General features: G+C 40.7%; 3 protein-coding genes across 7 annotated transcripts in view; all 3 read right to left on the minus strand.

Annotated features, from left to right (window-relative positions):
• Positions 1-3,604, minus strand: part of LOC128436540 (nucleosome-remodeling factor subunit BPTF) — a 42,540-nt gene extending 38,936 nt beyond the window's left edge. For 3 of the 5 annotated variants that reach the window (XM_053418288.1, XM_053418285.1, XM_053418286.1), the window contains exons 1-2: positions 2,806-3,512; positions 329-1,151 (exon numbers count right to left, since the gene is read on the minus strand). In XM_053418288.1, the coding sequence (XP_053274263.1) occupies positions 329-1,151; positions 2,806-3,367 (1,385 nt within the window). In that variant the 5' untranslated portion in view covers positions 3,368-3,512. Of the gene's footprint in view, positions 1-328; positions 1,152-2,805 lie in introns of all 5 variants that reach the window. The other 2 variants (XM_053418290.1, XM_053418289.1) reach the window with 2 other exon arrangements.
• Positions 3,605-7,721: 4,117 nt separating this feature from the next.
• Positions 7,722-17,100, minus strand: nol11 (nucleolar protein 11). The gene is made up of 18 exons (XM_053418647.1): positions 16,928-17,100; positions 15,737-15,850; positions 15,285-15,341; positions 14,853-15,001; positions 14,678-14,735; positions 14,261-14,402; positions 13,324-13,530; positions 12,849-12,925; positions 12,052-12,175; positions 11,806-11,897; positions 11,383-11,448; positions 11,112-11,296; positions 10,868-10,993; positions 10,305-10,553; positions 9,503-9,581; positions 9,142-9,231; positions 8,480-8,587; positions 7,722-8,350 (listed from the first exon to the last, which is right to left on the minus strand). Exons 1-18 carry the CDS (start codon positions 17,072-17,074, stop codon positions 8,237-8,239), a joined length of 2,184 nt encoding a protein of 727 aa, XP_053274622.1. The 5' UTR covers positions 17,075-17,100; the 3' UTR covers positions 7,722-8,236.
• Positions 17,101-18,163: 1,063 nt separating this feature from the next.
• Positions 18,164-24,252, minus strand: LOC128436794 (beta-2-glycoprotein 1). Its single transcript, XM_053418649.1, has 8 exons — positions 24,064-24,252; positions 23,366-23,542; positions 22,757-22,853; positions 21,745-21,821; positions 21,342-21,530; positions 20,234-20,413; positions 19,174-19,371; positions 18,164-18,409 (listed from the first exon to the last, which is right to left on the minus strand). The coding sequence occupies exons 1-8, from the start codon at positions 24,128-24,130 to the stop codon at positions 18,345-18,347; spliced, it is 1,050 nt and encodes a 349-aa protein (XP_053274624.1). The 5' UTR covers positions 24,131-24,252; the 3' UTR covers positions 18,164-18,344.
• Positions 24,253-24,768: the final 516 nt, after the last annotated feature.

A 24,768-nucleotide genomic window follows, 5' to 3' on the forward strand; every position in this document is an offset into this window, starting at 1 on the left:
TTTGATGTAACTAATTAGGCCGTTTTGTAAAGTAACTTCTTTTATGCTGATTATCCTCACAGCCAAAATACTTAAGTGTGTGACAACATAAACTTATGGAAGTTGGGTGTGTGTGAGGCATTTGTGTGTGTGTTGTACCTACTGTAATTTTTTTCGATGCCCCTCTTCGAGAAACAAGGTTAATGAGTTAAATACACATTTTGAATGTTTGAGGTATATTTTGATATTTTAGTAACTTTAGTTCATATTGTATGTGTGAATGACAGTAATATTTGGTCACCTGCAAAATAAAGTAAAATTCTATCCCGGAACATAAATGTAAACTTACACAACAATGCGTCGATTCAGGAACCAGTATTTGCGCTGGTGTCGGTCATAGCCGACTGGCAGTTGACGGATAAATGGTTTGCTCTTCTGAGCCTCTGGGATGCAGTCCGCAACACCTGGAACCTTGTGTGCTACACACACTTCGCACTGCCACTCGTCCTCTGGTACTTCCTGCAGCGGTGGTTTCACACACTCCAGATGGTAAACGGCCGAACATGTCTCGCAGCACAGCAGGTCACCGAGACGATGGCACACTCTGCAGTGGTCATCATAGGCAACCACTCCTTCTGACATGAGTTCCTCCCGGGCAATATTGGTTGTAAGGAACTGGTCCACCAAAAACTGTAGAACTTTAATTTTGCTCTCTAATGGTTCATATGGGTAATCCTCGCTCTCTTGGGGAGGCAGAATATGCCGATACTCCGGGTCGCTCTCACAGTACGCCCGCACCACCTCTGGCCAGGTCATACCATCCACAAAATACAAAGTGGAGTTAACAGAGTCCTTCACATCAGCAGGACCAAATGTGGTGTTGGAAGTGTCCTCTTCTCTGAGAATAGCTTTGAGCAGGGAGATGTGGGTCTCAGCCAGCAGCGTGCACTGCTCCTGGCTGGCCAGGGCTGCACCGAAATCCTCAAAGCGGAACGGAGAGAGACGCAGCACTGAGCCAAAGTTTCGGAGGACCTCGTAGACAGCAGATACATTGAGGAGCTGCGAGGTGAGGACCAGGAGGTCCTCAGAGGACTTGGGAAGTTCCAGGGGAGGAATGTCTTTTGCCTCAAGGATGGGAGAGCTCGGTGGCATTAACCGACTCCTCTTCGGGCCTGTGAAAATTGACAGAAAAAAATAGTGAGGAGAGGAGTTACAGATGGGATGCATATAAATAAAGGAAAATGATGAAAAGGAGATGTGTCTATACACCACTTCAAGCAGCATGCTGCATGTCTTCTCACAACTAACAATAACAGTAAAGGTTATAAGCAGTAAATGTAAGCATTTGAAATACTGATATTTGAAGAGAAAACTAATGTATCTGGACAGAAAAATGTGCTATACCTAATGTTTACCATAAGCCAATGCAATCAAATGCATGAACCTATTACCTCCCTGATGTCTCCCTGAACTGTTCTTTCTGATGTTACAGAAATGCAGGCTCTGGACCCTGGAACAATCGTTCAGCTTACCTGGTGGTACTTGGGGCTCCCCAGATAAGTACCACAAAGTGTGTGAGCAGCTAAAAGTTCAAAATCCTGGTCTTATAAAGTAAACGATACAAAAACAATATGCAAGCTAAATTGGAAGCTCTGTGTGAGCAGATCAGCTAAACTAATCCTATAAAGTTAGAGCACCACATCCATACTGTCTACCATCTGTGCTGTACCCAATGCAGTTAAAGCTGGTAAATTGGAGGTTGTTTGGTGATGATGCATGAACAGAGTCCATTGATGCCACTACAACAGCAGAAAAGGGATTAACCTGCAACAGTGCGCCATGAATGGGTCCAAGAGGGGTAAGCGATGGTATGTGAGTTGTGATGTGTTAAACGGTTCAAGAAATACAATCTGCAGTTATAGTTTTTTTCCTTTGAACTATTTGTTTCAAAGAAATAAACATTATTCTAATCCTGTTTAGAATGACTGATTCCAGTTGATAGTCCCATCCCTTACAGAGCAATATTTTACACTGGACACTGATTTCCATTGCAGACACAGCTTCAATAACAGGACTGGTCATAACTGGGAACGTGATGGATCTAACTTGGCCACCTGATAAACGTAAGAGTGGTTACTATGGCAACAGTGCACCACATAATGGTGTAATGAGATGCTTTAAAAAAAAGTGGGGGAAAGGTCAAAACAAAGGCCTGTCAAACTCATTTAGCAGCGTTATGTAAGTGGAGTCACTTCTGGAATCAAACTGGGAAAAAGATGAGCCTAAATATATAGATCTTGATTGAATTGGGGACACTGGGATTAAGTGCTGCAGTTTTGAGGAAACCCCCATATGAGCTGTCAAAGTGACACCAGCTGGAGACGATGTTTACAAACTGTGTGTTTTGATGGAGCGAAGTTTACAGAGTCAACAGACTCCTTTGGTTTTACACAAGTAGTAGAAACACTGAATGAATGAAATGAATGAAAAGCAGCAGCACGTCCTCGTCAGAAAACGTAAAAATACACCGCGCGTGAAAAGGGGAATAAAGGGAACTCCGGTGCAAAAAAAGGCGTAAATTCGTGTTTATAAACTGTGATCAAAATGTGCTGATGGGACAAAAAGGAGTGAGATGAGCGCGGGTTGGAGCGTGGATCCGCTCGGCAGCGGCCAGCAGAGCACACGGTAAACAAAGGCCTGTTTCTCAGTGCAAGCTCCATTTTGAACAATGCAGCTTGCTTTCTGTACCGAGCTAAAAATAAAATGCACACTGGGAGTGTTGCAAACGTGCAGCGGCGAAGTGCGTGCACTTGCACCGGGACGTACCTGGGGTGCTACCGAGCGTGCTGAGGCTCCGAAAGCTGCTCTCGGTGCAGTAGCTGGCATCATCATCATCATACGGCAGCTCCTCCAGATAGTCCGAGTCGTTTCCCAAGGCCTCCTCTTCTTCGGGATCCGAAGGGTTGTCGTTCAGGAGTTCGTCTTCCTCCGACCTGTAGCTTATATTATCGTCCTCCTCGTCGCTGTTGTCGTCGTACACCACCTTGTTGAGAGGCCGCCGCACTCCGCCTCTGACGCCGCGGACGCCTCTGGACCCCCTGCCTCTCCCTCTGCTTCCTCTGCTCCGCGATGTCGCGGCCGCCGACGTGATGGAGGCTCCAACTTTCCTGCGGCCCCGGGACGAATGAAAGTTCTCTCGGCCAGAGATTTCCGTGTCCCCTTCCGCGGAGCCGCAGAAGCCGCCGCTTGCCACCCGGCCACGACCTCTGCTTCTCCCCCGCCCGCGCATCCCTCTGTTCCTGCCGCCCCGAGAGCCGCGGACTGGCCCGGGTGAACCCTCCCGCATCACGGCCGCTTGTTTGGGCGGCCTTCCTCTTCTCCCCCTCATTGTGGGAGAGAGTCGCTCCTGTTCCGCTTCAATCTCGGTGCTCGAACGAGACGCGCACACCGGAGAAAATCGGGAGAGCAACGAGCCAGTGGGTCCGGCGACGGTTCCCGCTGCGTGCCCACCAGGCCCCGGTCTCACTTCCAGGGTGTAAAGCTCAAAGTGAACGGCCGGTGTCCCGCTCTGGGTCGCCTGCAGACGCCATTTTTCTTCTTGGCTCTCCGTTCGTTGAAAACACAGCAGGCCTCAGTCAAGCGACACACGCGTGCAGCGATTTCACCGGAAGTTCAGCGCCTTTCCTTCAAAGTAAATGCGCCACCTTTATTTAACGAAATGTGAAAACAATAACAAACACCGTGTTAAACAGAACGTAAAACTAACACAACATTAATACACATTATGTCTCTTCGCTGTGACAGTTTAATAATCTCAAAACCACCTTTACGTTTTAACCAGATCAACGTAGGAGTGCGCGGCTGCTTGTCATTTTATCTAACTTTACACTAAAGTGACAGACTTGGTGCGCGCTCACGTGACTTGCTATTCTACAACAAACCGTGCCGTGCATGTTCATAATATTAGTTATCCGTGCTAACGCTGGTGTGTTAACCTGCCAACGCGGTGTGTTATCCGTGCTAACCGGTCACAGGCGGGTCAAGTTCATTACACCGGAACATCGGTCATTTCAGCCCTGTCGCTACCGTCGTCACAATAAAGCGAGACGACAACGATGAGCCGTAGACACATGATTGGTAAAAGGCTATTTACTGATATGGAGCTGAATCTGTGTTAAAAGTTACATATTTGATCTGGTTTTACATGTATAATGTACGTGTAACATCACACCTTCTTCATGACTTTATAGCTGTCATTGTTTCTTCATCAGTTTGTTATTACATTGATGAGTATAATGTGGTTGTCCTTATTCTGCGAAGCACCATTTGACGCTTTTTTTTAAAGGTGATCTAGAAATAAAGTAAAACTTACAAGTATATGTGTTGAGACAAATTAGAATTCCTATTCATTCACTATTTCTTTTGTTAAACTTATTTTGTTGGTTAATTTAAGTTAAAAATAATAATTAACCAAAGCAACAGTGTTTTGCATCAGCCATTCAACGACAAGATCAGTGTACCCAGATATATTGCCTTCCAAAATTCATCGAGATAGGCTTGTTAGCAAACAAGAATCTCCGGCGGTGTTTTTCATATGTGAAAGTAGGGGCGGCTCCTGGTACAGGAGACATAGGCGGCTGCCTAGGGCGCAAAATGCCGAGAGGGCGGCACAACTGACTAACACATGCAATGTAAAACGATATAGTAACGTCACACGATCATCCTCTAACCCCGGGACGCACCGGAGCTAGAAGCGCCGCGAAAAGCCGTCCGCCTCCTTTCCTCGCCTAAGTTAAATACCTGGGCTGTTCCCACCGGCCGCGTAGTGCCGGGAAGAACCGGGAAGCGCCGCGGACACAAGCACATCATCTCCTGTGTGGGTGAGGGGGGGAGTGGCGGCTACAGGCTCGCGTAGGTCAGTCACCTATGAAGACCAGAATCATTTACCCCTGAACCAGCGCGGAGAACGGCGCTCCCTGGGCCACAGGGATGAGCCAGCCCCACGCCACTACGCTGCCATGGGTGGAACCAGGACACCAGTGGACACAGAAGCTGGGTCAGGCTGTCGTGTTGGCAGGACTTCAACCACCTATTCACTGCACAATATCTAATACATTGTAAATTTAAAAACAAAAATGACCCATAACCTTTTAAAATTAAATATAAAATAAATTAAACTCAAATAAAATTAAATAAAATTAAATATAAAAAAATTAAATTGAATTAAATTAATAAAAAATAAAAAAACTGCGCGCGCACATCCTGCGCAGAAGCCCATTGCGCACATCCTGCGCAGAACCGAACTGCGCACATCCTGCGCAGAACCGAACTGCGCACATCCTGCGCAGAAGCCCACTGCGCACATCCTGCGCAGTAGGCCATTGTGCAGGAATTGCACGTGCAGTATTTTATTTTTTTTTCCCATAATTTTTTTTATGCATTTAATTTATTTAAATTTCTGCTTTTGATACACACTTCACAGATATTTTCTACTTTACTACATATATTTGACACCCTTAATTTTATATTTTGGGATTTTAGATACTGGATGATTTAAATTAAGTTAAATTAATAAAAAATAAAAAAACTGCGCGCGCACATCCTGCGCAGAAAACCACTGCGCATATTCTGCGCAGAAGTCCATTGCGCACATCCTGCGCAGAAGCCCATTATGCACATCTTGCGCAGAAGCCCACTGCACACATCCTGCGCAGTAGGCCATTGCGCAGGAATTGCTCGTGCAGGTTTTTTTCCCATAATTTTTTTTATGCATTTCATTTATTTAAATTTCTGCTTTTGATACACACTTCACAGAAAATATTTTCTACTTTACTACATATATTTGACACCCTTACTTTTATATTTTGGGATTTTAGATACTGGATGATTTAACATGCTTTAAAAACCTATTGATAGAGAATAACTGTTGGTTGTTTCCATGTGATGTCCTGAGGCTGCCCCCTGCTGGCTGCTGGGTTACTCTGCTGCTCTTGTTTGGTTTGTGCAGCTTGTGATTAACTGAAGTTATCCATAAAAGAAAATCGTTATTATCCTTCAAGGGCAATTTGATGTACAACCAGCAATCAGTGCACGACGAAAATAAACCAATAAATACAATGTAAATAAAACACAATATAAAAACCCTATAGAATAAGTAGCAGGGGAAAATGAGCTTTTAATAAATGAATTGATAAGTTGAGCAACAGAAAATTACCCATCAACTATTTAGATATTATAGAAACATTTCTATCTACTTTTAATTTCCTGTTGTGTTTCTAACTATTATTAATGATAGTGACATTTCCTTGATAAATGGGTGGAGGTTTTATTACCTCTGCTAAGGAGGTTATGTTTTCATCTCTGATTTGTCAGTCAACAGGTTTATGTAATAAACTACTGGACCAATAACCACAAAACTTGGTAGAAGGAAGCTGCATGGATCAGAGATGAACCTATACGCTCTGTTCAGTTAGACACACAAAGGGATATAAGAACTGGGATTAATGAAAATGCAAGATAATTCAAAACCAACACAAATTAGTCCTCCTTAAGTTTTACTCAACCTGCGTCTCTGAAATTCAAGTATGTGTCCCTTCTATATTTCCAAAAACACTTTTAGCATTTTGACACAAAACATTGGCATGAAAATGAATTAAACATGGACACTACAGGGGTATATCAGGCAGTCCATGCCCAACATACTATATTGCCATCTTTCTGCAGCACGAACCTGAGAAACGAGAATACATAACACATCAGTATCATTACTTAGTTTTCCATGGCTGTGACTGAATGAGCTTTGCTAATGAAAGAATACTGCATAGTCATATGCAGTATGCGTTGCGAGCACAGCATCCTGGTTTAAGTGTTACTATCAACACATCTCCTTTGGTACTCTGTGTGCAACAAGCATACTCTGTCAGGGTGAAAATTAAAATGAATTACACTCCATACAGTACAAGTGACACAAAACTTCCTTCAAAGTCGTACACAACACAATATGGATGATGGGTACACAGTTGTAGCAATGGTGGATACTTGTGTATTCAAAACACATGAGCTGTTAAAAGACCTACCTCGTACATAAGTAACCGTCAAGTAGATAAACTACAGGTCTATTAGAAGAATGTAGATAAACCATTAATATTAGAAGAGAATTTCCTTCTCAGAGAAACTGTCTCTGTTTACACCTTAATCCTAATATAGCTTAAATGCCCAAAGCATAGAATTAAATCATTTCAACATGCATCAGTAGACATTCAATTATCTGAAATAGTTTTAATAAAACATGCACTTGTTAAAATGTAGGTGTGCTATGTCTTGAAAAACAGCTTTGGATTCCTATCACTTGTCTGGAGGCCAAGTATGAATTACGAAAGGTGAGAGTGGATTTTAAAAAAAAGAACTGAATGGGATGCATGACAGTTTGCGTGTGTATGTTGGGGGGCGCCAATTTGAAATCTCGCCTAGGGCGCCAACATTGCCAGGGCCAGCCTTGTAAGGCAAATTCTGCAGAAAGTTTGGACCCAATGGAGCGGACATCCTCCTGAGTTCATGTCTGAAAATGTCTAACTGGTACAACAAATTGTTTATTAAGCAGTTGAAGCTGTTTCAAGTGTTCAGTGCATGATGAAACCGACTCATGGTTTTTTACCACCTAATAATACAGATAATATTGATTAGCTCTATTCACCTTTTGTTGTCACACGAGTAAACAGAAATCACAACAGGAACTTCAGTGATTCCAACACTGGTTGCTTTTCAACCTTGATCGTTTAATAAAAATAAAGTCACACATTGACCGTTTTTTTTGTTATACAATTGTATTCAACATACGAGGTTCTCCTGTGGAAACCCTGTAGAGTCCCAGCTGACACACTTACACATATCCAGCTGTGTGACATACAAAATACAACCAGTCACTCCGGCAATCAATTGTTCAATGGAAGTCTCATTATGAATGAAGGTTAATACCGTCCCCATACTGCTGTATTAAGTTGCTTTTGTATGTATTATACCAAACTGAGTGTAAACAAATCATGCAATTGAAGTCATCAGAATGGACACATTTTCATTGGCTTACACAAATTTAAAACAGTTCAGATTGAACTGCAAGTCAGTTGGGTGGTGAGCATCTGCGCCAATAAGCACTTCTAAAACCAGTCGAGACATGCAAACAACCCTGAAACCCCTTCAGGTGAACAGTCGGGAGGAGACGATCTGCTTAAGGGTTTATTAAAAGTATTCTGTACACATTCTAAAACAGCTCAATGACCTCAATGGAGTATTGTCCAATGTCCCTCTTTTCTTTCATCTTGTTGAGCTCCTGGAGGCTGCTCTCGATCTTTCCAAGCTCAGAAACCAGTCTCACCTGAGGACACAAGAAAGAAAACTGTTTTAAATGATTTCCCACATAACTATGAACACATCTTCAATAACAGGCACATAGAACGAATGCAATAAAACCAACATGCAACAGGTTACAAAGAGAGAGTGTTACCTGTGACTTCACAAAGTTGTGGAGGTTCCGCAGTAATCCTTTGGCCTCTGGGGTCATCACCAGCACAGTGAAATGAGCGTCCAGCACCAAGCAAACCCAGTCCATGACCTTTAATCAAATGCAATGAAAAAACGTTTCATTTTAGTTTGTTTGTTTTTAGTACACAATTGGCATGATTTTTAAAATTGTGGCACTTTGGCTCAAATCCTATTTTTCAATATGGTATAGAAATAAATCTGACTAGATCTGAACATCATGATAGCCATTATTAAAATGTTTGTTCCATATTAGAAGTAATACAAAATATATGTTGGGGTCAATAACATGTGATTTCAGAGATCAGATCAAATTGGTGGCATTTGGAAAATATGATCATACTAGGCCCAAAAATGCCTCACGTCTCCGGAGGCTTTGGTTGCTTATATCTATCTCAGTACAACTCTCCACCCCCGACATTTGTTCTGTGGCTGAACTGAATTCACAAAGTTCAGGTGGAAATAAACAGTTTACCTCCATCATATCTGGATTGACTAATTAGTGAGCAAATATAACATTTTTGCCTCTAGGAAAGTCAAGTAATGTGTCCTCCTGTGACAGACACTGCCTGTATTGATGTGGCAAAGATGGACATCCTGATAATAGGGGCAGGGATTGATACAGACCTGAGCCAGATTTGGTGATCTCAGTCCCATCTGTGGCACTGCATCCTGGGCAAATTTTAGGTAGAGGAACTGCAGATACTGGAGGAAAAGCTGATTGGACGAGAAAGTAAATAAACACAGTAAACACACGTTTTTTAGTTACTATATTTGGACTGACTGAAAAAACTAGAGCGACCTATTAATCGTGCAACACGCAATGAGCTACATTTATTGTTATTGTCACTACTTTCATTTGAATAAAAATATCAGAACAATCCACAGTCAGACTCCATGAATAAAGACTGAAGACTAAAGAGTTGTAAATTGTACAAACATTTCATACCTGAACAACCTAAATAGCATCAACCAATCTGTTACTTACAACGACATGCTGGGAGGAGAGATCTTTAAGGTGTGGGAGGAGGAAAGTGTCGCTGTACGCCGTCTGCAACACCTCATTTCTTTGCAGCCTGAGTTAAAGTGTCATACTTAAACATTTCTCAGTCATTTTAAATTGATTACTGTATCACTTAAGTTTCTAAGTTTATTTACCAACACAAAATATGTGCAGCAACCGAAACTCACTTCAAGGCTAATTCCATACTACTACAGTTTCGGTAACAAATGTTTACAACTTAAAATGTCATGTGTTTAGCTCCCTATCAGTTCTAATACCCCGTCCATACCAACATGGCATTTCATGTGACCACTCGCCAGCGTACAGACGAAAGCATACAGGTGCCAGTGTACATGGGAATTGCTTGAATACAAGTTTGTCTCCTACACATGTAATCAGTTGTATCATTGAGAAACACAGAATTTAACTATACAACAGCTGTTTGCAAAGACAAAAGAGTCAGCAACGCTTGTAATTGATTATCCATGTTGTGATCGAAAATACCCAATCAGACGTGGTGAGCGTCTACGTCATAATTACCAAAAATCTCTGATTCTGCCGGTCCAGACTAAAACAAAAGCCCCAGATATTTTTAAACTAAAACACGACCAGCAGCGTTTCAGAACTTCTCAATTTGAAAATCTCTCAAACTGAGGAGCAGAGTGTATGACAGGTGTATCAGTGGCTGAGTTTTCAAACAAAGTTGTAGTGGTATGGACGTAGCCTAAGTTGATTATGAATAGTTGCCTCATTGGTCAATTGTGTTGAATGTGCATTGGAAGGATACAGTAGAACAGCCTTGTGTAATCCCACGGGACACATCTGTTCAGTGGGAGTTGAGGTCTTCTCCTTTTCTTCTGCGTTGGTGATGATGGCATCACCTCCTCTGTGGGCGTCTGAGTGCTGCTCGTCCAAGGAGGTGGGGCTGAAACCGTTCTGCAAGCCGACCTGGCCCCGCTCCTGAGATACCAGGGTTTCCATGAAGGAGACGCTGTCGGGCTCCAGACTCCCTTTCTCTGCATCAATGTCTGGCATACTGTAAGACCAAGGTACAACAGCATATTGTTAATAACTTTATATTACACCAAGTCAGATTATTAATACAGCTACACCACTTCTGTTTCACTGTGTGCAGCATATTTCACCAAACTAACAACTTAGCCACATGTTTGAAGAATAAAAAAAAGAAGCTATTACTTTGGTGTTCCCTGTGGTCACCGTAGGACACAGGCATAGACCCTATATCTTGCTTGTATCTGAGGCCTGAAATTAAAAACTATCCCAGAGCACCTCATCACCTGCACCACATATTGTATGTTTAAAATTGTTTATAATAAATTAGGTTTTTACCTGATAAAGGCCATCAGACAGGCACAGGTGACAGCTTCGGGGATGTCAGGGAAGAACTGCAAGCACAGTTGACACAGAAAGTAATCCTTCTTCTCCAGGGCCAGCAGCATGAGGTCAGGACACACACTGCAGGAGGTCAGAAAGGTAAATGGTTCCATTATTGTATGACAGTAGTGAAACACATTTTGTAAAATAGAAACTGATGTAAGATGGTAGTTTTGAGAAACATTTGAATCTTGCTGACCTGTGACAGAGGCCCTGAGTGTGCACCAGCTGAGCCAGGGTGCTCGGGGTGTAGAAAGCTGGATCAGCCAGGCTCCTGGACACCAGGACGGACACGAGCCGCCCCACTGAGGGCTGCAGGTCCTGGACGTCGGATCTGGACAGAAGCCCCTCCACTTCTTTCTGGACATCTTCTACTGGGGCCGTCTACAGTGGGAAAACAAAACAATGTCAGTGTTTGTAAATCTTGTTTTGCTGAAGCATGCAAATCAGGACCACGATTTGCATCTTACCCTAATGAGCTCCAGAACTTGGTCGGTTGTTAAACAAGGAGTTGACTGGGTCTTACGGGTTGTTCTCTGGAGGGAGAGAAAAGTCGAGTTCATTAGAGTAGCCATTATCAACAAGACCACACATTTCTAAACAGTACAGTTGCCATGTAGTATTTTGTTCTTTTAAGAAAGTGACAAATATAACATAAAAGTTTTCAGAAAGACACATCCCCATTTCAGACAGCATCTACTGTAAAGCTATTTCATTTGTAGGTAGTACTTGTTAATATGTATAATAAATGGAGGTTTTCAAATGCACTGTCTGTCTGAGAAACACGTTGAATAACTAGCATTCATGCAAAAAGCTAATCTGTCCTCACTGTATCAAGTCATTGACCTCATTTTGCCTTGATAACTCTTAGAAACCACACTTATCTAACTCACCGTCTTCCTGGCCTCCACCGTTCTGGAGGGCTGACCTTTCTCCCCGTGCAGAATGTTGTTCCAAGATGGTACAGAAGCTGGAGCTTTGGAATCTGTGGTAATTAGACATTTTTGTTTTGTTTTATATGTACTGTACGACAATCAAATATTTTGTTGTATTCATTACATGTAATAAATCAAGTTGTAGAGGTTACAGGTTTTTCTTTTTTATTAAAATCATAGTACCAATATATTGTTTACGCTCACCTTCAGTCTTGGCCTGCTTCAGTTTCCCCAGTGCATAGGCCAGTGAGGATGTGGGGCAGACAAATGGGATAACAGAGAGGCTTTTCCCATGTGGAATGAATAACTTGTTGGAATAACACCATAGCTAAATCAGAAAGAAAAGAAAATGGATCAGAATTAATGGTACAAGCAAATGTTACATAGATTAATATCAAAGACTGCTTGATCTAGTATGTTTATGCATCTATTTTAAGATTGTAAACTGCATTGCAGTTGTGAGGAGGGACAGTGAAGCCCGTCACAGTCGAGCGCAGACACAATGCTCTACCAAAGTCATACAGGCCTCCGACAGCACCCAGCAGCTGGAAGGACAGGGAACCTTGGACAGTCGTAATGTGGGTGTGGTTCATGCACACTTCTAACATCAGCAACAAAGCTTGTCAGAACACTGGTGACTGTCCCGTATGAGCTCTGCTCTCATGCTACGAGTATGACTAAAAGTCCACATCAGTATATTGTATTATTCACTGATCATAGGGGGTTATGTATTCACACCTGTGTTTGTTTGTTTGCATGTATGTAAGCACGATGATGCATAAACTACTGGACTGTATTGCAAGATACAGGGTTCTTCAGCATATTAACTGATGGATTACTTGATGCTAAAACATCTGGGATATTTAAGGAATTGATATCTATCAGTATGTGCAATTTGGTGCCGCTTGATTGAATGTAAGCGGACTGTTGGGCCTTAACAGAGGTGTGTGCTTTACTGAGTGTCATGCTTATTTAAATTTGATATTGTAAAGCAACCCTACCTGCCCATAGATTTTACCAGCCATTTCTTTTCCCGCCTGAAGCGTTTGGAAATTGGTATTCCAGATGCAGAGAAAGTCTGAAAAATCAAAGACAGAGACAATCAGAAAACACAGACACCAACATTAAATACTGGAGTCATTCTTATGCATTTATTCTGAAAATATGGTCCATATGTAAAAAAGAAGAAAAAAAGAAGGAAAAAAAAAGGAATTCAGTAGAAGATTACAGTCATATTTAGACTGAAGTAATAATTTCAACCTAAAAATCCTTTTAGTTTTAACAGCTTCTTCCTCTTATAAAGTAACAAACCTTTAGGACACATCTGGATCTGGCATGCTTAAAATGCTACTATGAGTCAAGCAAAAACAGAAACAGACATCATATCCTCAGTCAAATTTTACCTGAAAACCTCTAACAGATATGTCCGAATAGAGTCCCTGTGGTCTGTAGTCAGGGTAAATAAGCTGAAGTTACCTTTACCAGCTCCCGCAGAGGGATGTGGAACACCGACAACAGCTACATGGGCTTCATCCAGGACAAGGGCTGATGCTGCCTCCAGCGGGCCCTCGCCCACAGGAAGAGCCAGCAGCAGGCTACGGGGAAGTGACAGAGCCCGAGTCCCCTCTTCAGTCGCCAGGCCTCGCACAGAGACCACACTCTGGTACACATGGCCGTTAGGGTCTGTGGGGCAGGAGAACAATTAGGCACAAATAGGGAAAAGGAAGGGAGAGGGTAGATGGAGCCAATAACATCACTCTCACCTTGCATGTCACATGCAATACAACATATAATGCAAAAAGAATCTAAACAATATTGGATCCTAGGTATTGAGTCTGTCTTTTAACTGAAAGATCAGCACAGTCAAGAGGATACACAGCCTGGTGCTCCCGTTCAGGATAAAATGATTTAATTATAGGCTACAAGTTGTTTATCATAAACATCTAAAACCCTTAATAAGGGCACAAAAGGTAACAGCCACATGTTTCCCTACTTAGTTCAGGTGCAGCGAGGAAGATAGAGAGACGAGAGGAGCCTAATGGGCATTGGTTCAGCACATGTCTGAAAGCAGCTATACTGAACCAGGGTCCTTCACTTCCCTCTACAGTTATGCTAAATGAGTAGGGTGCCTTGTTTGTGGCAGCTCTCCATTTTTAGTGGCAGGGTACTGAATTCAAACTGTACCTACCCAGACTCTTTCACATCTGTCCGTTTTCAGCACACACCTCTTGCATACAAAGCATTAAAACTACTGCCATTGGGCTATCATTCCGCATTTATGTTTGTTCCTTTCTATTAGAGATTCTTGTCACCCACTGTGTTGAGACTGTTTTCATTTCCAAGTCCATTAAGACTCGCCTGAGCTGCCAAACACTGACACTAAAAAGGGTTTTCACAGGAAATGCTGGCTTACAGAGATAAAGCAGGCGGATGTGTTTATCCCTGTAGGAGGCAGAGAAGCTGAGCGGGGCGACACCAGGCTCTTCTCTCTCCAGCCGGTACCTCTGTAGGGTGTTAGGGTTCAGTCTCTGCAGGTAGAGGAAATGATCTCCTTTCTGTGGGAAGACAGTGAGGCAAACAAGCATTCAGAAACATCAGTATCTAATAGTTTTCCCTGCCGCATGTGAAGAAAACAAGGGAACACTAAATCTTTTTTGCTAAGTTGGTAGTTTAAATCCATCTCTATGCACATTAGCATAACACTGAATTAATTATTTTATGGCTTGGCATTGTGATACAAGTCCAACAAACAGGTAAACCTGAATTATTTGAAATGATTGATCAACTTTTTTGTCACAAGTCAAAAGTCTAACATTTTGAATTGTGTTACCTGTTCAGTTGTGAAGACGACAATCTGCTGTGTCTCTGCCACTATGTTGGTGCTCCATCTAAAGAGCAGAGACACAATACATTTACAGGCTGAAAGAAACAAAAGGTCCGTATCAGCAATCCGGCGACTGTAACACAAGGGTTTTCCTCTGGCTGTAAGGCCTCATGATACTGACCTGATGGCCTCTTCTTGAGACAGGACTTCCTCTATGGGCTGCTGGGGAGCAGAGAGCAGCGAGTCCAGCAGTCTCACAGCTCCTTTCTGAAATAAGACCACAGGCTCCGCTCCATCCACACAATGGACCTTCCAGACATCTGATGACACCTGGAGAGAATATTTGCACAGGAGGCCAGAATGAGAATGTGCCATCAGTAAATGCATTTATAGATTTTTGGGCTGGTTACTCAGAATACTATGGATAATTCCAAAAATTAGGGGCTTTCTAGGAAGAAAAAAAAAAGCCCTGGTACAATAAACCACGTTGGCAGTGGATGAGAAAGAGAGAAACATTTATTTTCATGGATCTGCACCCTACTTAATAAATGTTTCAAATGGAGCGGATGCAAAGTGCTGTTGACAGAAGAGATGAACCCATGTTCAGACTTACTGTTGCTTTGAAGGCCTTTTCTAAGAGGATGTCTTCTTCCTTCCATATTCGGATCACCTTAAAGACAACAAAAAAGGGCATCAGGTGACAAATATTTCAAAAAGTTACGATCTACAGCTAGAGTAATAGAATAAATAAACATTTTGTTATGTTCAAGGACCTCATATTGTTAATTACAACGATCAAACCTTAAAAAGTACAAACATTATGTAATGATTCAGTAACAATATGGACAAGGAAAAAACGATAATGCAAACCTGGTAAAAACTAAATTGGATGGAAGATTAAGCAACTCATCACTTAGTGGACGACAGGTTCTATCTCCTGAGACACAGGCGTTCACTACCTTCTTTAATTGTATGGAAAAGGTAAAAGAACTGGCTTGGTTGGTTGGTAGGTCAGTATGGCTGAGTAAATTCACTCAGATTACAATAATGTGTAGAAAGGTTTACCTTGTAATCTGTGATGGCCACATATTCCTTGGTCTGTGAATTGAAGACTGCTGAGCAGGTCAGAGTTTGACCTTGTTTAACTGTCCAGCTGCCGAGTGGCTTCTGGTCTGACACCTGTCAGAACCACAGAGGAAGAAAGGAAGAATTAATAATATTTCTTAGGGTGGGGCAATAAAACAGCATAAAAAGTTAACTGAATATAACTTTCATTAATAGCAATATAACAGAGGTCCAATATATATCGATATATTGCTCCTTCTGTGGGCAAGCACAGTGTAGGTGGATCGAGTTCAGTTTTGTAAAATAGTTTCCGTTTTTCAAGAGTTTGTCATTCTCTGCTCATAATATGCCTGATTGTTTTTAATAGGTCCATCAATTATTCCCTGGAAATGACCAGTAGTTTTTGTGTAACCCTGACAACAACAAGAAACGCAGACAAACATACGCAAATGAACCCATGACCTCATTGGCAGAGGTAATAATAACGTGGTTTGTATCCTGAGAATAACTGATGTCAAATGGTGTGAACAATATCTTGATATAATGTTTGGACATGGTCCCCCCCCCCACTCCTACCATCTCATGCATGTGTTCCAGTTCCCTTTAGCTGTAACTACACAGCTAAAACAAGCTGATAACGCCATATCGACCCCCCCATGATAAACTGTGGCCTGAACTGAATACTACCTCTGTTTCTGAAATCATAAATCATTACATTTAATCATTAAAAGTTCTGCCAATGTAAACTTTTAGCTGCTTTATCCTCAACACACAAAACTGCATTATATTTTTTTTATCTGGTAAAAACTATTCGCTGCAGCCACCAGACATTTAAATATGAAATTCTAAAAAGAAGCTACTGAGTTATTAGCTAAAGTCAGTGTGAGTCTACAGGTAATATAAGTCATTAAGCATTGTGTGTGTGTGTGAGTGCCCAGTAGTGGATTTAGCAATAAAGTTAGCTAACCTGCCATGTATGTTTGTGTAAACTAGCATTTAGCTTCAATCGGTGCCACCACTCCTGTGTATTTTCATGAGAACTGAAGAATGATCCGAGCTGAAATGTGAATTTCCTGTCTTGTCGATGGATTCTGTTACTGTCTGCGAACCGAGGCGAGGATGCCAACACGAGTGTCTCGGGTCGCAGTGATCAGCTGGCTCCGGTAAACGATCACAGAGAGCAAAACTCACTTTGTACAGGGTGACACATCTGGTGGAGTCCGTGACGACGACGTGGTCGTTGTCTCGCTCCTGTTCGATGCCCTGGACGCCCGAGTTCGACAGAGTTTGAGCTGGAACGAGTCCGCACAACGTGTATCCCTCATACAGCGCCGCCATGCTGGACGAGAAGAGAGCGGAGTCTCGCCGGATATCGCGAGAATAGACGTGCGGCAAGCCGGAAGCACGAGACTGCTGCTGCTCACCCAGCACGCTGCTGCTGCTCCCGCCTTATTATCATTACTAGAAGAACCAGACACACAGTTTGATGAGCTGTCATAGCTTCTTCCGGCCTTTACATTAAATATATATGATGTTCACAAAGAGTCAAATATCTAAACATGAAACTCCTTGTTAATCAACGCTGTATTATTCATAAATCAATAAAAATAATCTACATTTTGTGATGTATTCTCTATACAAACTCATCCTGCATGTCATTGGAAACATTGGAATCTACACAAAAATATACAATAACATGTTCAAAATGTTTTTCTGGAAATAACTGCACATTGATACCTCCGCCCAAGGCCCTGCAGTCTCCCTGTGAAGCCACATTTTAATTTCACTGGATCAGAATTTTTATTTGGATCCTCACCAATTTGCACACACCTATAAATGTCAGACCCCTAAACATTTCAGCTCAAGGAAAACGTTGGAAAAACGCCCAAATGTCACAATGTTAAAGAATGAGAAGGGAAATCTTGGACCCTCCCCCTGATCCAGATCTGCACCAAGCAATATAGATTAACTCATGTTCATACAGCCCATAATGTCTTCAGTTTGGATTATTTAGGCTGTAAACTACTGAATATGGTTCTCGTCTCTTTCATAGACAAACGGACAGCTGCTAACACTGCTAAACAGTATACAGTGTTGTAAAGAGTTGGCAGGTTTGGGACACATTTGATCTGAGCTTTGGTTATATGTTCATAACTTACACAAAGAAAATCTTGAAGATGTCAGTTTATGAAGGCCATTGTGTTACGTTCTTGTTGAGATTGCCTCATGCTTCTTGGTGCAGCATTGAATCAGTAGACCTACTTTTGCTGAGGTTTTACATAGAGGGTATTTCTGTTTGTTTGTGGGTGGTGGCTTGATGACGCTCGGTATTTTATTTGTTCAAGGACAAGAAACAAATAAGTGTATCAGACCATAGTAATCTTCATATTTGCCTCATGGGTCAAATGATAATTCACATTTTTAGAGTTAAAGTAGCAGAAAAAGAAAGTTTATTAATCAGTGTCAGAAAAATATCATGTCTGAAATTGTTAAATTGGTTACAAAGCCTAAAATGTAAAGACAGACTGACTTTGTAATTCTACCTGGACACATTGAGACATATATCACAGTGGTTTAATGATCATCAGAGAAGGGATCTCCTGCTGTTTCAGCACTGTTCGATTTCTGATGGAAGGGAACCTGAATGAAGGTTATAATCAATAGCGCTGGGCTCTGGAAAAAGACAAACACACACAGAGAGAGAGAGAGAGAGAGAGAGAGAGAGAGAGAGAGAGAGAGAGAGTAAGAGAGAGAGAGAGAGAGAGAGAGAGAGAGAGAGAGAGAGAGAGAGAGAGAGGTTACATTGGGCCAAAACTGTGATTTTACATACACCAAGTCACAGAAAATCAAACTTAGTAAGTCTAGTTTATCATCAAGGGACAGTTTGAGAGAATAATGCCATGTAAGACACCCTGGGAAAACACATATCTGACATTGTTAGGTTGCAGGGAAGGTTTATGGTTGTAAATATACAAACTACCAGTCAAGTTTTTGTTATTTTCCTCTTAATTTGTTGGTCACTGTCTTGCACTACGAACCCCTGAACAACCAGAATTTTTTTTTTGCCACTATAGCAATACTTTCTGGAATGTGATATTCCCCAGTAACACAGTTTGTCCCAAAACTCCCTTTATAGATAGAGGGTTTGTAATTGATCAACAAAAATTTGTATAATAATCGTTTGTGTTAACTTTCAAGTCTTCCCTGCAAAAGTCCCACTTTGTATGGAACTTACTTTACTTTTTAGTTTTTGTTGACTATAGCTTTTTCTTATCACCTTTGTGTCATTTAAGTTTATTAAATGGACTTGGATTTAAAACAACCTAGAGACATTATGGTGTCGTGAATCGTTTAATCGGTTCTGTACGCACATAAATAAAGGAAATAGACAAACAGCTTACTGTGATATATTCTGCTTCTTCATTAAATATTTTTACCTTCAAAGCACTCAGGTATAATGAGTTTTCCGTCGATGCACTGCGTTGGCACTGGATAACCACACCCCCTTGCCTTGTTCTTGCAGTAGAGTGAGACGATTTCTTTATGTAAGACTCTTTTTGAAGGCAAGTCCTTGATCCAGAGTTTTTGTCCTCCGAATAATATCCTTCCTCTGCTTATGCCAACGCTGCAAGGAGCTATAAGGAGGACAAATAAAGACAAATCAATACGTTAATGTTAAATTCTGATCACCATGATTTGTAGTAAAGAGAACTGAAAGGGGTTCTAATAATTTTTGATCCGACAGTTAATTGAGTGTCATGCTGTTTAATAGCTTTAAAGCATGTTGATTTTCCAAAAATTGCGTTTATAAATAAAAGCCTTAAAGGTTCAGTGTGTAAGATTTAGGGGAAAGGGGTCGATTGACACAAATTTTATGTAAAATAATCCGATGGTGATGTTTTCACAAGTGTGTTTTATCTAAATTAAACAAATTGTTGTTTTATTTACACTAGAATGGGCCCTTTATATTTAAATGTTTTATATTCACATGGGGGGAGGGGGGGGGGGGGGGGGTCCTCTCTATAGAGGCCGCCATGTTTCTTGTATGGGCAGACTGGATATATTTAACACCCAAGTTTTTATGACAACTGAAGGCTACCACAGGTTCTCTATCATGTTCGGAAGGGGAGGGTGAGGCGAGCGGTATTGAGCTGCAACAAGCAACTTCACCACTAGAGGTCATTAAATACTATACACTCCAACTTCACAACAGTAAAATAAAATTGTATTTTTAGACCCCAGTAACAGTCAGCACAGGCACAAATAAATTTATGAAAACGACATATTGGGTTTGAAAAAATAAATATGAAGAGTCAAAGTAATGGAACTGAACTGTGACCTGATTTGTAATAACAATACATTTAACAGTACACAATTGGAAACACAAAAAGAAAATTCAATTCCACCATGCATTGTACATAAAGCAAAAAATGTACTATGTACTTCTGTAAACTAGAAGCAGGTCAAAGGGTAAAATGTTCGTAATATTAGTCCCACCTTTGCAGGACGGCTTTTCTGACCACCCCCCATTTTGCTGACAAACTATCTGCATGCTTCCTTCCAGTGCATAGTCCCCGTCGCAGCCATATTTGACTGTTTCCATGAAGTCGAAGGGTCTCTGGTCACTGTTCGACATGTAGCCTTTGTCAATGGTCTCTGGTGGAGGGCAACTCACAACTGCAAAGGAACACCAGGGAGAGTATTGATGACTGTCTTTATTGTAGAATCAATTTCCCATGAAGCTGTATTCGAATGTTTCAGCTGAAAACGGTTTAGACCAAATGTGGCGCAGTTGCCTCTAGTTTATTTTAATGTGTCTTCCTTTTCAGCTCCCTGGAGGGACATTTTCTTTCTTATAATAGAGTGAGAAATCCACCAATTTCCTTTTCACAGGCTTGTTACAGACTGTTCTGCCTTATTATTTCAATACATGGAAAGGACACCTGTTAGCAGACAGAACAACATTTCCAGGTCTCTTACAAACTCATACAGTATCTTCCCAAAAGACTAAATAAGTGATGAATATTAAACTCATTGAGCCAAACGACTATTTGATGTAGGAATAGAATTCCTTTGAATACTTCAATCAAAAACTCATTATCAAATACTGCATTGTAAGTTTATTCCCATAACAGTCCCAAATGTTTATTTTGATGTATTGGGACAGCTTATCAAATGATTTAGGAGGTCTCTTTATTTAATGGTTTGTCAGTCTTTAATTAGAAAAAATACATACATAAATATACATTAATTGTCCTGGAATATCAGAAAATTCTATCTATTACTTTGGAAAATGGTGTATCTACACCTGCTCAATAACATATAATATATATTTTTACCAAGTTTATCTCAATTCAATGGTTGCATAAGAGTGGGAAATTCCTGTTCTATCACTAGAATCTCTGCTGTCTCATTATTTTGTGTAAAGAAACTGTAAATGTACATGAAAGGTACATTTACAATTAGAATTCCATGAAATCTGGACAAATTACACAAGTGGATCTATTTGTTTTGGATTGTTTTCTCATCTGCTGATACAACACTGTTTTAGATGGTTAGATAAGTCTCACAGTATAACAATACAACTACTCTTGGTTTTTCATACCTCGACATTCAGGTGTTTTAGTCCAGGTGCCGCTGGCGGTGCACTCGGCTCTCGCGCTGCCAAAGAGCACATACGGAGGCAGGCAGCTGTATGTCCCAGTGACGCCGTATTCAGTGGAGTTCCCGCTTATCATCTTGTCATAAATGATCATCCCAAACTGGGGGATCGGAGCGAGATCACAGGTCACAGCTAGGAGGGAGGAGGGAGAATGAGCCATTTTATGAACATGCTTGCACAGTACGTGAAGTTTCTTTTGCCTTTTGTTCATAGTAGTGTATAATTTACTTGTTGTTTTGAATGACTTGATTGACAACAAACCAAGTGGTAGTTTTGTTGGGTTCGACTCTACAAATGTGTTTTTGACCGGATTAATAATTTTCCTGGTTTTAGACGGATTACATACGCTTGCACTCTGGGACTGCTGAGCTCCATGTTCCACTTGCTTGGCACACAGCAGAGCTTGCTCCGCTCAGTATGTGTCTGCAGAGCAGAAGCCATTTCATTAATCAGTTCATGGTCAGTTTGCCAAGATATTTACAAAATACACGATGATTGATTTTTTTATGTTGTTTAGTGCATTTGAAGCCAATTGTTGGTAAATCAGATTATTGTAAGATGCACACAAAATAAAATGATTGTTTGACTCTGGTTTATTGATCAAGTTGTGCAAACATAATGTGTGATGAACACGAGTCAATGTTTTCAGCAGACCGCTCTGTTAATGTTTAGTCAACAAGTCAACTTCAGTAATAACGATACTACTGTTGACTTGTCTGGGTAACACACATTACATTATTATAAAATACGAGGAATTTGCTCTGGTTATTGGTGCATACAATGAACATAGAACATAAAAACATACAAACACATAAATACAACACACATAAGAAAAGCAATAAGAAACAATATATATTTACTCACTATTTACTTCTTATTTACTCCCTTTTTCTAATATTTATACAAAGTAACATTTATTTAGACATAAACATATCTAAAAAAAATATATATAGTAGATAAAAGATATAAAAAGTGAAGTAAAAAGTGAAATGCAAGACAGTGAACAGTGTCTGATTACAATATGCAATGTAATGCAGTATAATATAATTTAATATAATGTGTTAATTTAACACATCCTTGAGGTGTGGGGGGCCGAATAAAAGTCAGAGTCAGGTGGAAGTCCCGGGCTGTGGAGTTGTTCCAGATTGCTCTGCGGCTGATGTTAGTGGCCTGTAAACTGCTTTACAATTACATTTAGAGGAGAAAGGACTAAATTCTGCTTCAAGCTGCACTTTAGACACAAACAGGAGCCTCTGCAAAAACCTATCTCTGAATCTCATCCAGTTTTATTGGCATTTCTTCCCCACTTTATGAAAAGTGTTGCACAATACAATTCAAATAAATGTTTTTTGCTTTACCCTTCATGACACGTGTAGTTGATGGTGCTCTGGAACACTGTATCCTCATAATACAATTCTCCATTAGACAACAGATCGGGATAAGGACACTGTTTTGCTGCAGGAGAGAAAACAGCAGAGAGCAGTTATTTTTCTATGAATGAAAGATTTACACACTGTATATGTTGTACCTGCTGTAGTAATGTACAACCTCAACGAAGGGATCAGTGTGATCTAGTTGTGCTAGTTTTCAATACAGAACTTAAACATATGTAGATATAATACCAAAGCATCGGTGAAGTCCATAATTCGTAATAAACTATAAATTTATAATAGAAAAACATTCAAGACAAACAATTTAGTAGAAATGGTTCATGTTGCATCACATGCTTGTCAAATATTCTCCCCAAAATCTACTTATGTTCAATGTCACATCAACAGGAGAAATGAAGAAGTACAGAATCAGAGAAATCAAAGAGTATCTATCAGTGATACCAGTACAAATTACTTGATATTTGATTGTTGCTGTTTACATTAAATTGCCATGTTGACATTAAATGTAGTATATGTTTCATATGCTATTGTCCTGTCACAAGACCTTAAGTTCTCACAAGAGCAATGGAGACCCACGTTTGCACATTAGTCTGGTTTTGGTCCATGTTCCCCTCGCAGAGCAAACAATGGTCCGAGGGCCGAGTATGGGGGTGTATCCCTGTATGCAGGACAACACCAACTCATCCCCGGGGTTGTAGAACCTCTGGAGCCCATCCACCTCAACGTTGACAGGCAGATCAGGCCTTGAACACACTGAAGGGACACATTGATTATAATAAATAGTATGTATCTAGTCTCACGCTGAAACAAACATTTTCCGATTGATTTACATTATTTTCGGATATATTCAATTATTCTCCCCAATATGATCTGAAAAAAAAAACATCTTGTTGCTGCAGTTACTAGCCCTGAAATAATATGTATGTGTGTGTCCTAAAATACTTCCTGACAACAGAAAGACTTGTCAAAAGAAAACTCCAGAAATGTAATGTAATGTAATGTTAATTTGTCATTTGAAGTTATATTACACATTTAAGAGACTCAATAAGAATCAGTAAAAGAAAGTGTGAATGAACTAAACTAAATTGAAGTCCAAATCTATTTCTGGCTTAACCACACAAATGCAAAAATGAAATGAGACATTCACTTTGTATCCCTGTCACTCCAAAGCTAAACATCATTATTTCTATAGAGTAAAATACTGAGGTTAACTTGCATCGCAAAACAGACATTCATGTAGTCCAAGCCAATAAGAGCAAATCAAAAGCAAATACCATCTGATGCTGTGGTGGTAAAAATCACAAATGGACAGAGCAGAAACAAAGTCAACATGAATTCCATCCCCGTCCACCTGTTCAGACGCTCTTCAGCTCATGTGCTTCAAACACTAAATCTCTGTCCTTGCTCCTTCTGCTGCTGTCGTCTCTCTGAAGCTGATAAGAGCAGCACGAAGTGAATTCTGGTTTTGTTTACTGTTTTTATTTTTTTTTGTTATTTGCTATAGGAGATTGGAATCACTTTACTGGCAGTGAAGCTTCAGCAGTGGACTTTCCCTTATTGCAGCAATATTACCAAACAGGGACAAATGTTTGTTTTTGCAGACTTTGTCTATTGAGCCTCAGACTTTCTAAAAACTCAGCTCAATGTGACAGAGATACTATACTTAAAACCAAAGAATACTACGGCATAGAGGCCAGTTAACAATACCTCAGTACAGATACAGAAAATAAAATGTTTTTGTTTATGGCTTTGTCACCAGCAGAATTTATTACTGTTACGCCCCTTGATCTTATGATATAAGCCATTCATCGTCAGTTCAGCTCATTAAAATCCATCTGGCTTTATCTTGACTTATGCTCAGAGTCTTGATCACTGGCTCCCTTTCAGCCACAGAGTTTAAAAGATTTTTTCGACCTGATCTGTAAAACACTGAATATTTATCTGACATGCCTGATTTACAAGTTGACAACAGAGGATTT

This window comes from Pleuronectes platessa, chromosome 3 (assembly GCF_947347685.1).
Source record: "Pleuronectes platessa chromosome 3, fPlePla1.1, whole genome shotgun sequence".
NCBI lineage: Eukaryota > Metazoa > Chordata > Actinopteri > Pleuronectiformes > Pleuronectidae > Pleuronectes > Pleuronectes platessa.

Coding starts and splice junctions, on each gene's coding strand:
- LOC128436794 (XM_053418649.1), bottom strand. CDS start 24,130: ATGGAATTCATGTTGACTTTGTTTCTGCTCTGTCCATTTGTGATTTTT. Junction 22,854..23,365: donor AACCAGACTAATGTGCAAAC/GTGGGTCTCCAT, acceptor TCTCTCCTGCAG/CAAAACAGTGTCCTTATCCC. Junction 21,531..21,744: donor AGCAGTCCCAGAGTGCAAGC/GTATGTAATCCG, acceptor CCTCCCTCCTAG/CTGTGACCTGTGATCTCGCT.
- nol11 (XM_053418647.1), bottom strand. CDS start 17,074: ATGGCGGCGCTGTATGAGGGATACACGTTGTGCGGACTCGTTCCAGCT. Junction 12,176..12,848: donor CTGGTAAAATCTATGGGCAG/GTAGGGTTGCTT, acceptor TTTCTGATTTAG/CTATGGTGTTATTCCAACAA. Junction 10,554..10,867: donor TGTCTGATGGCCTTTATCAG/GTAAAAACCTAA, acceptor TTGGTCTTACAG/TATGCCAGACATTGATGCAG.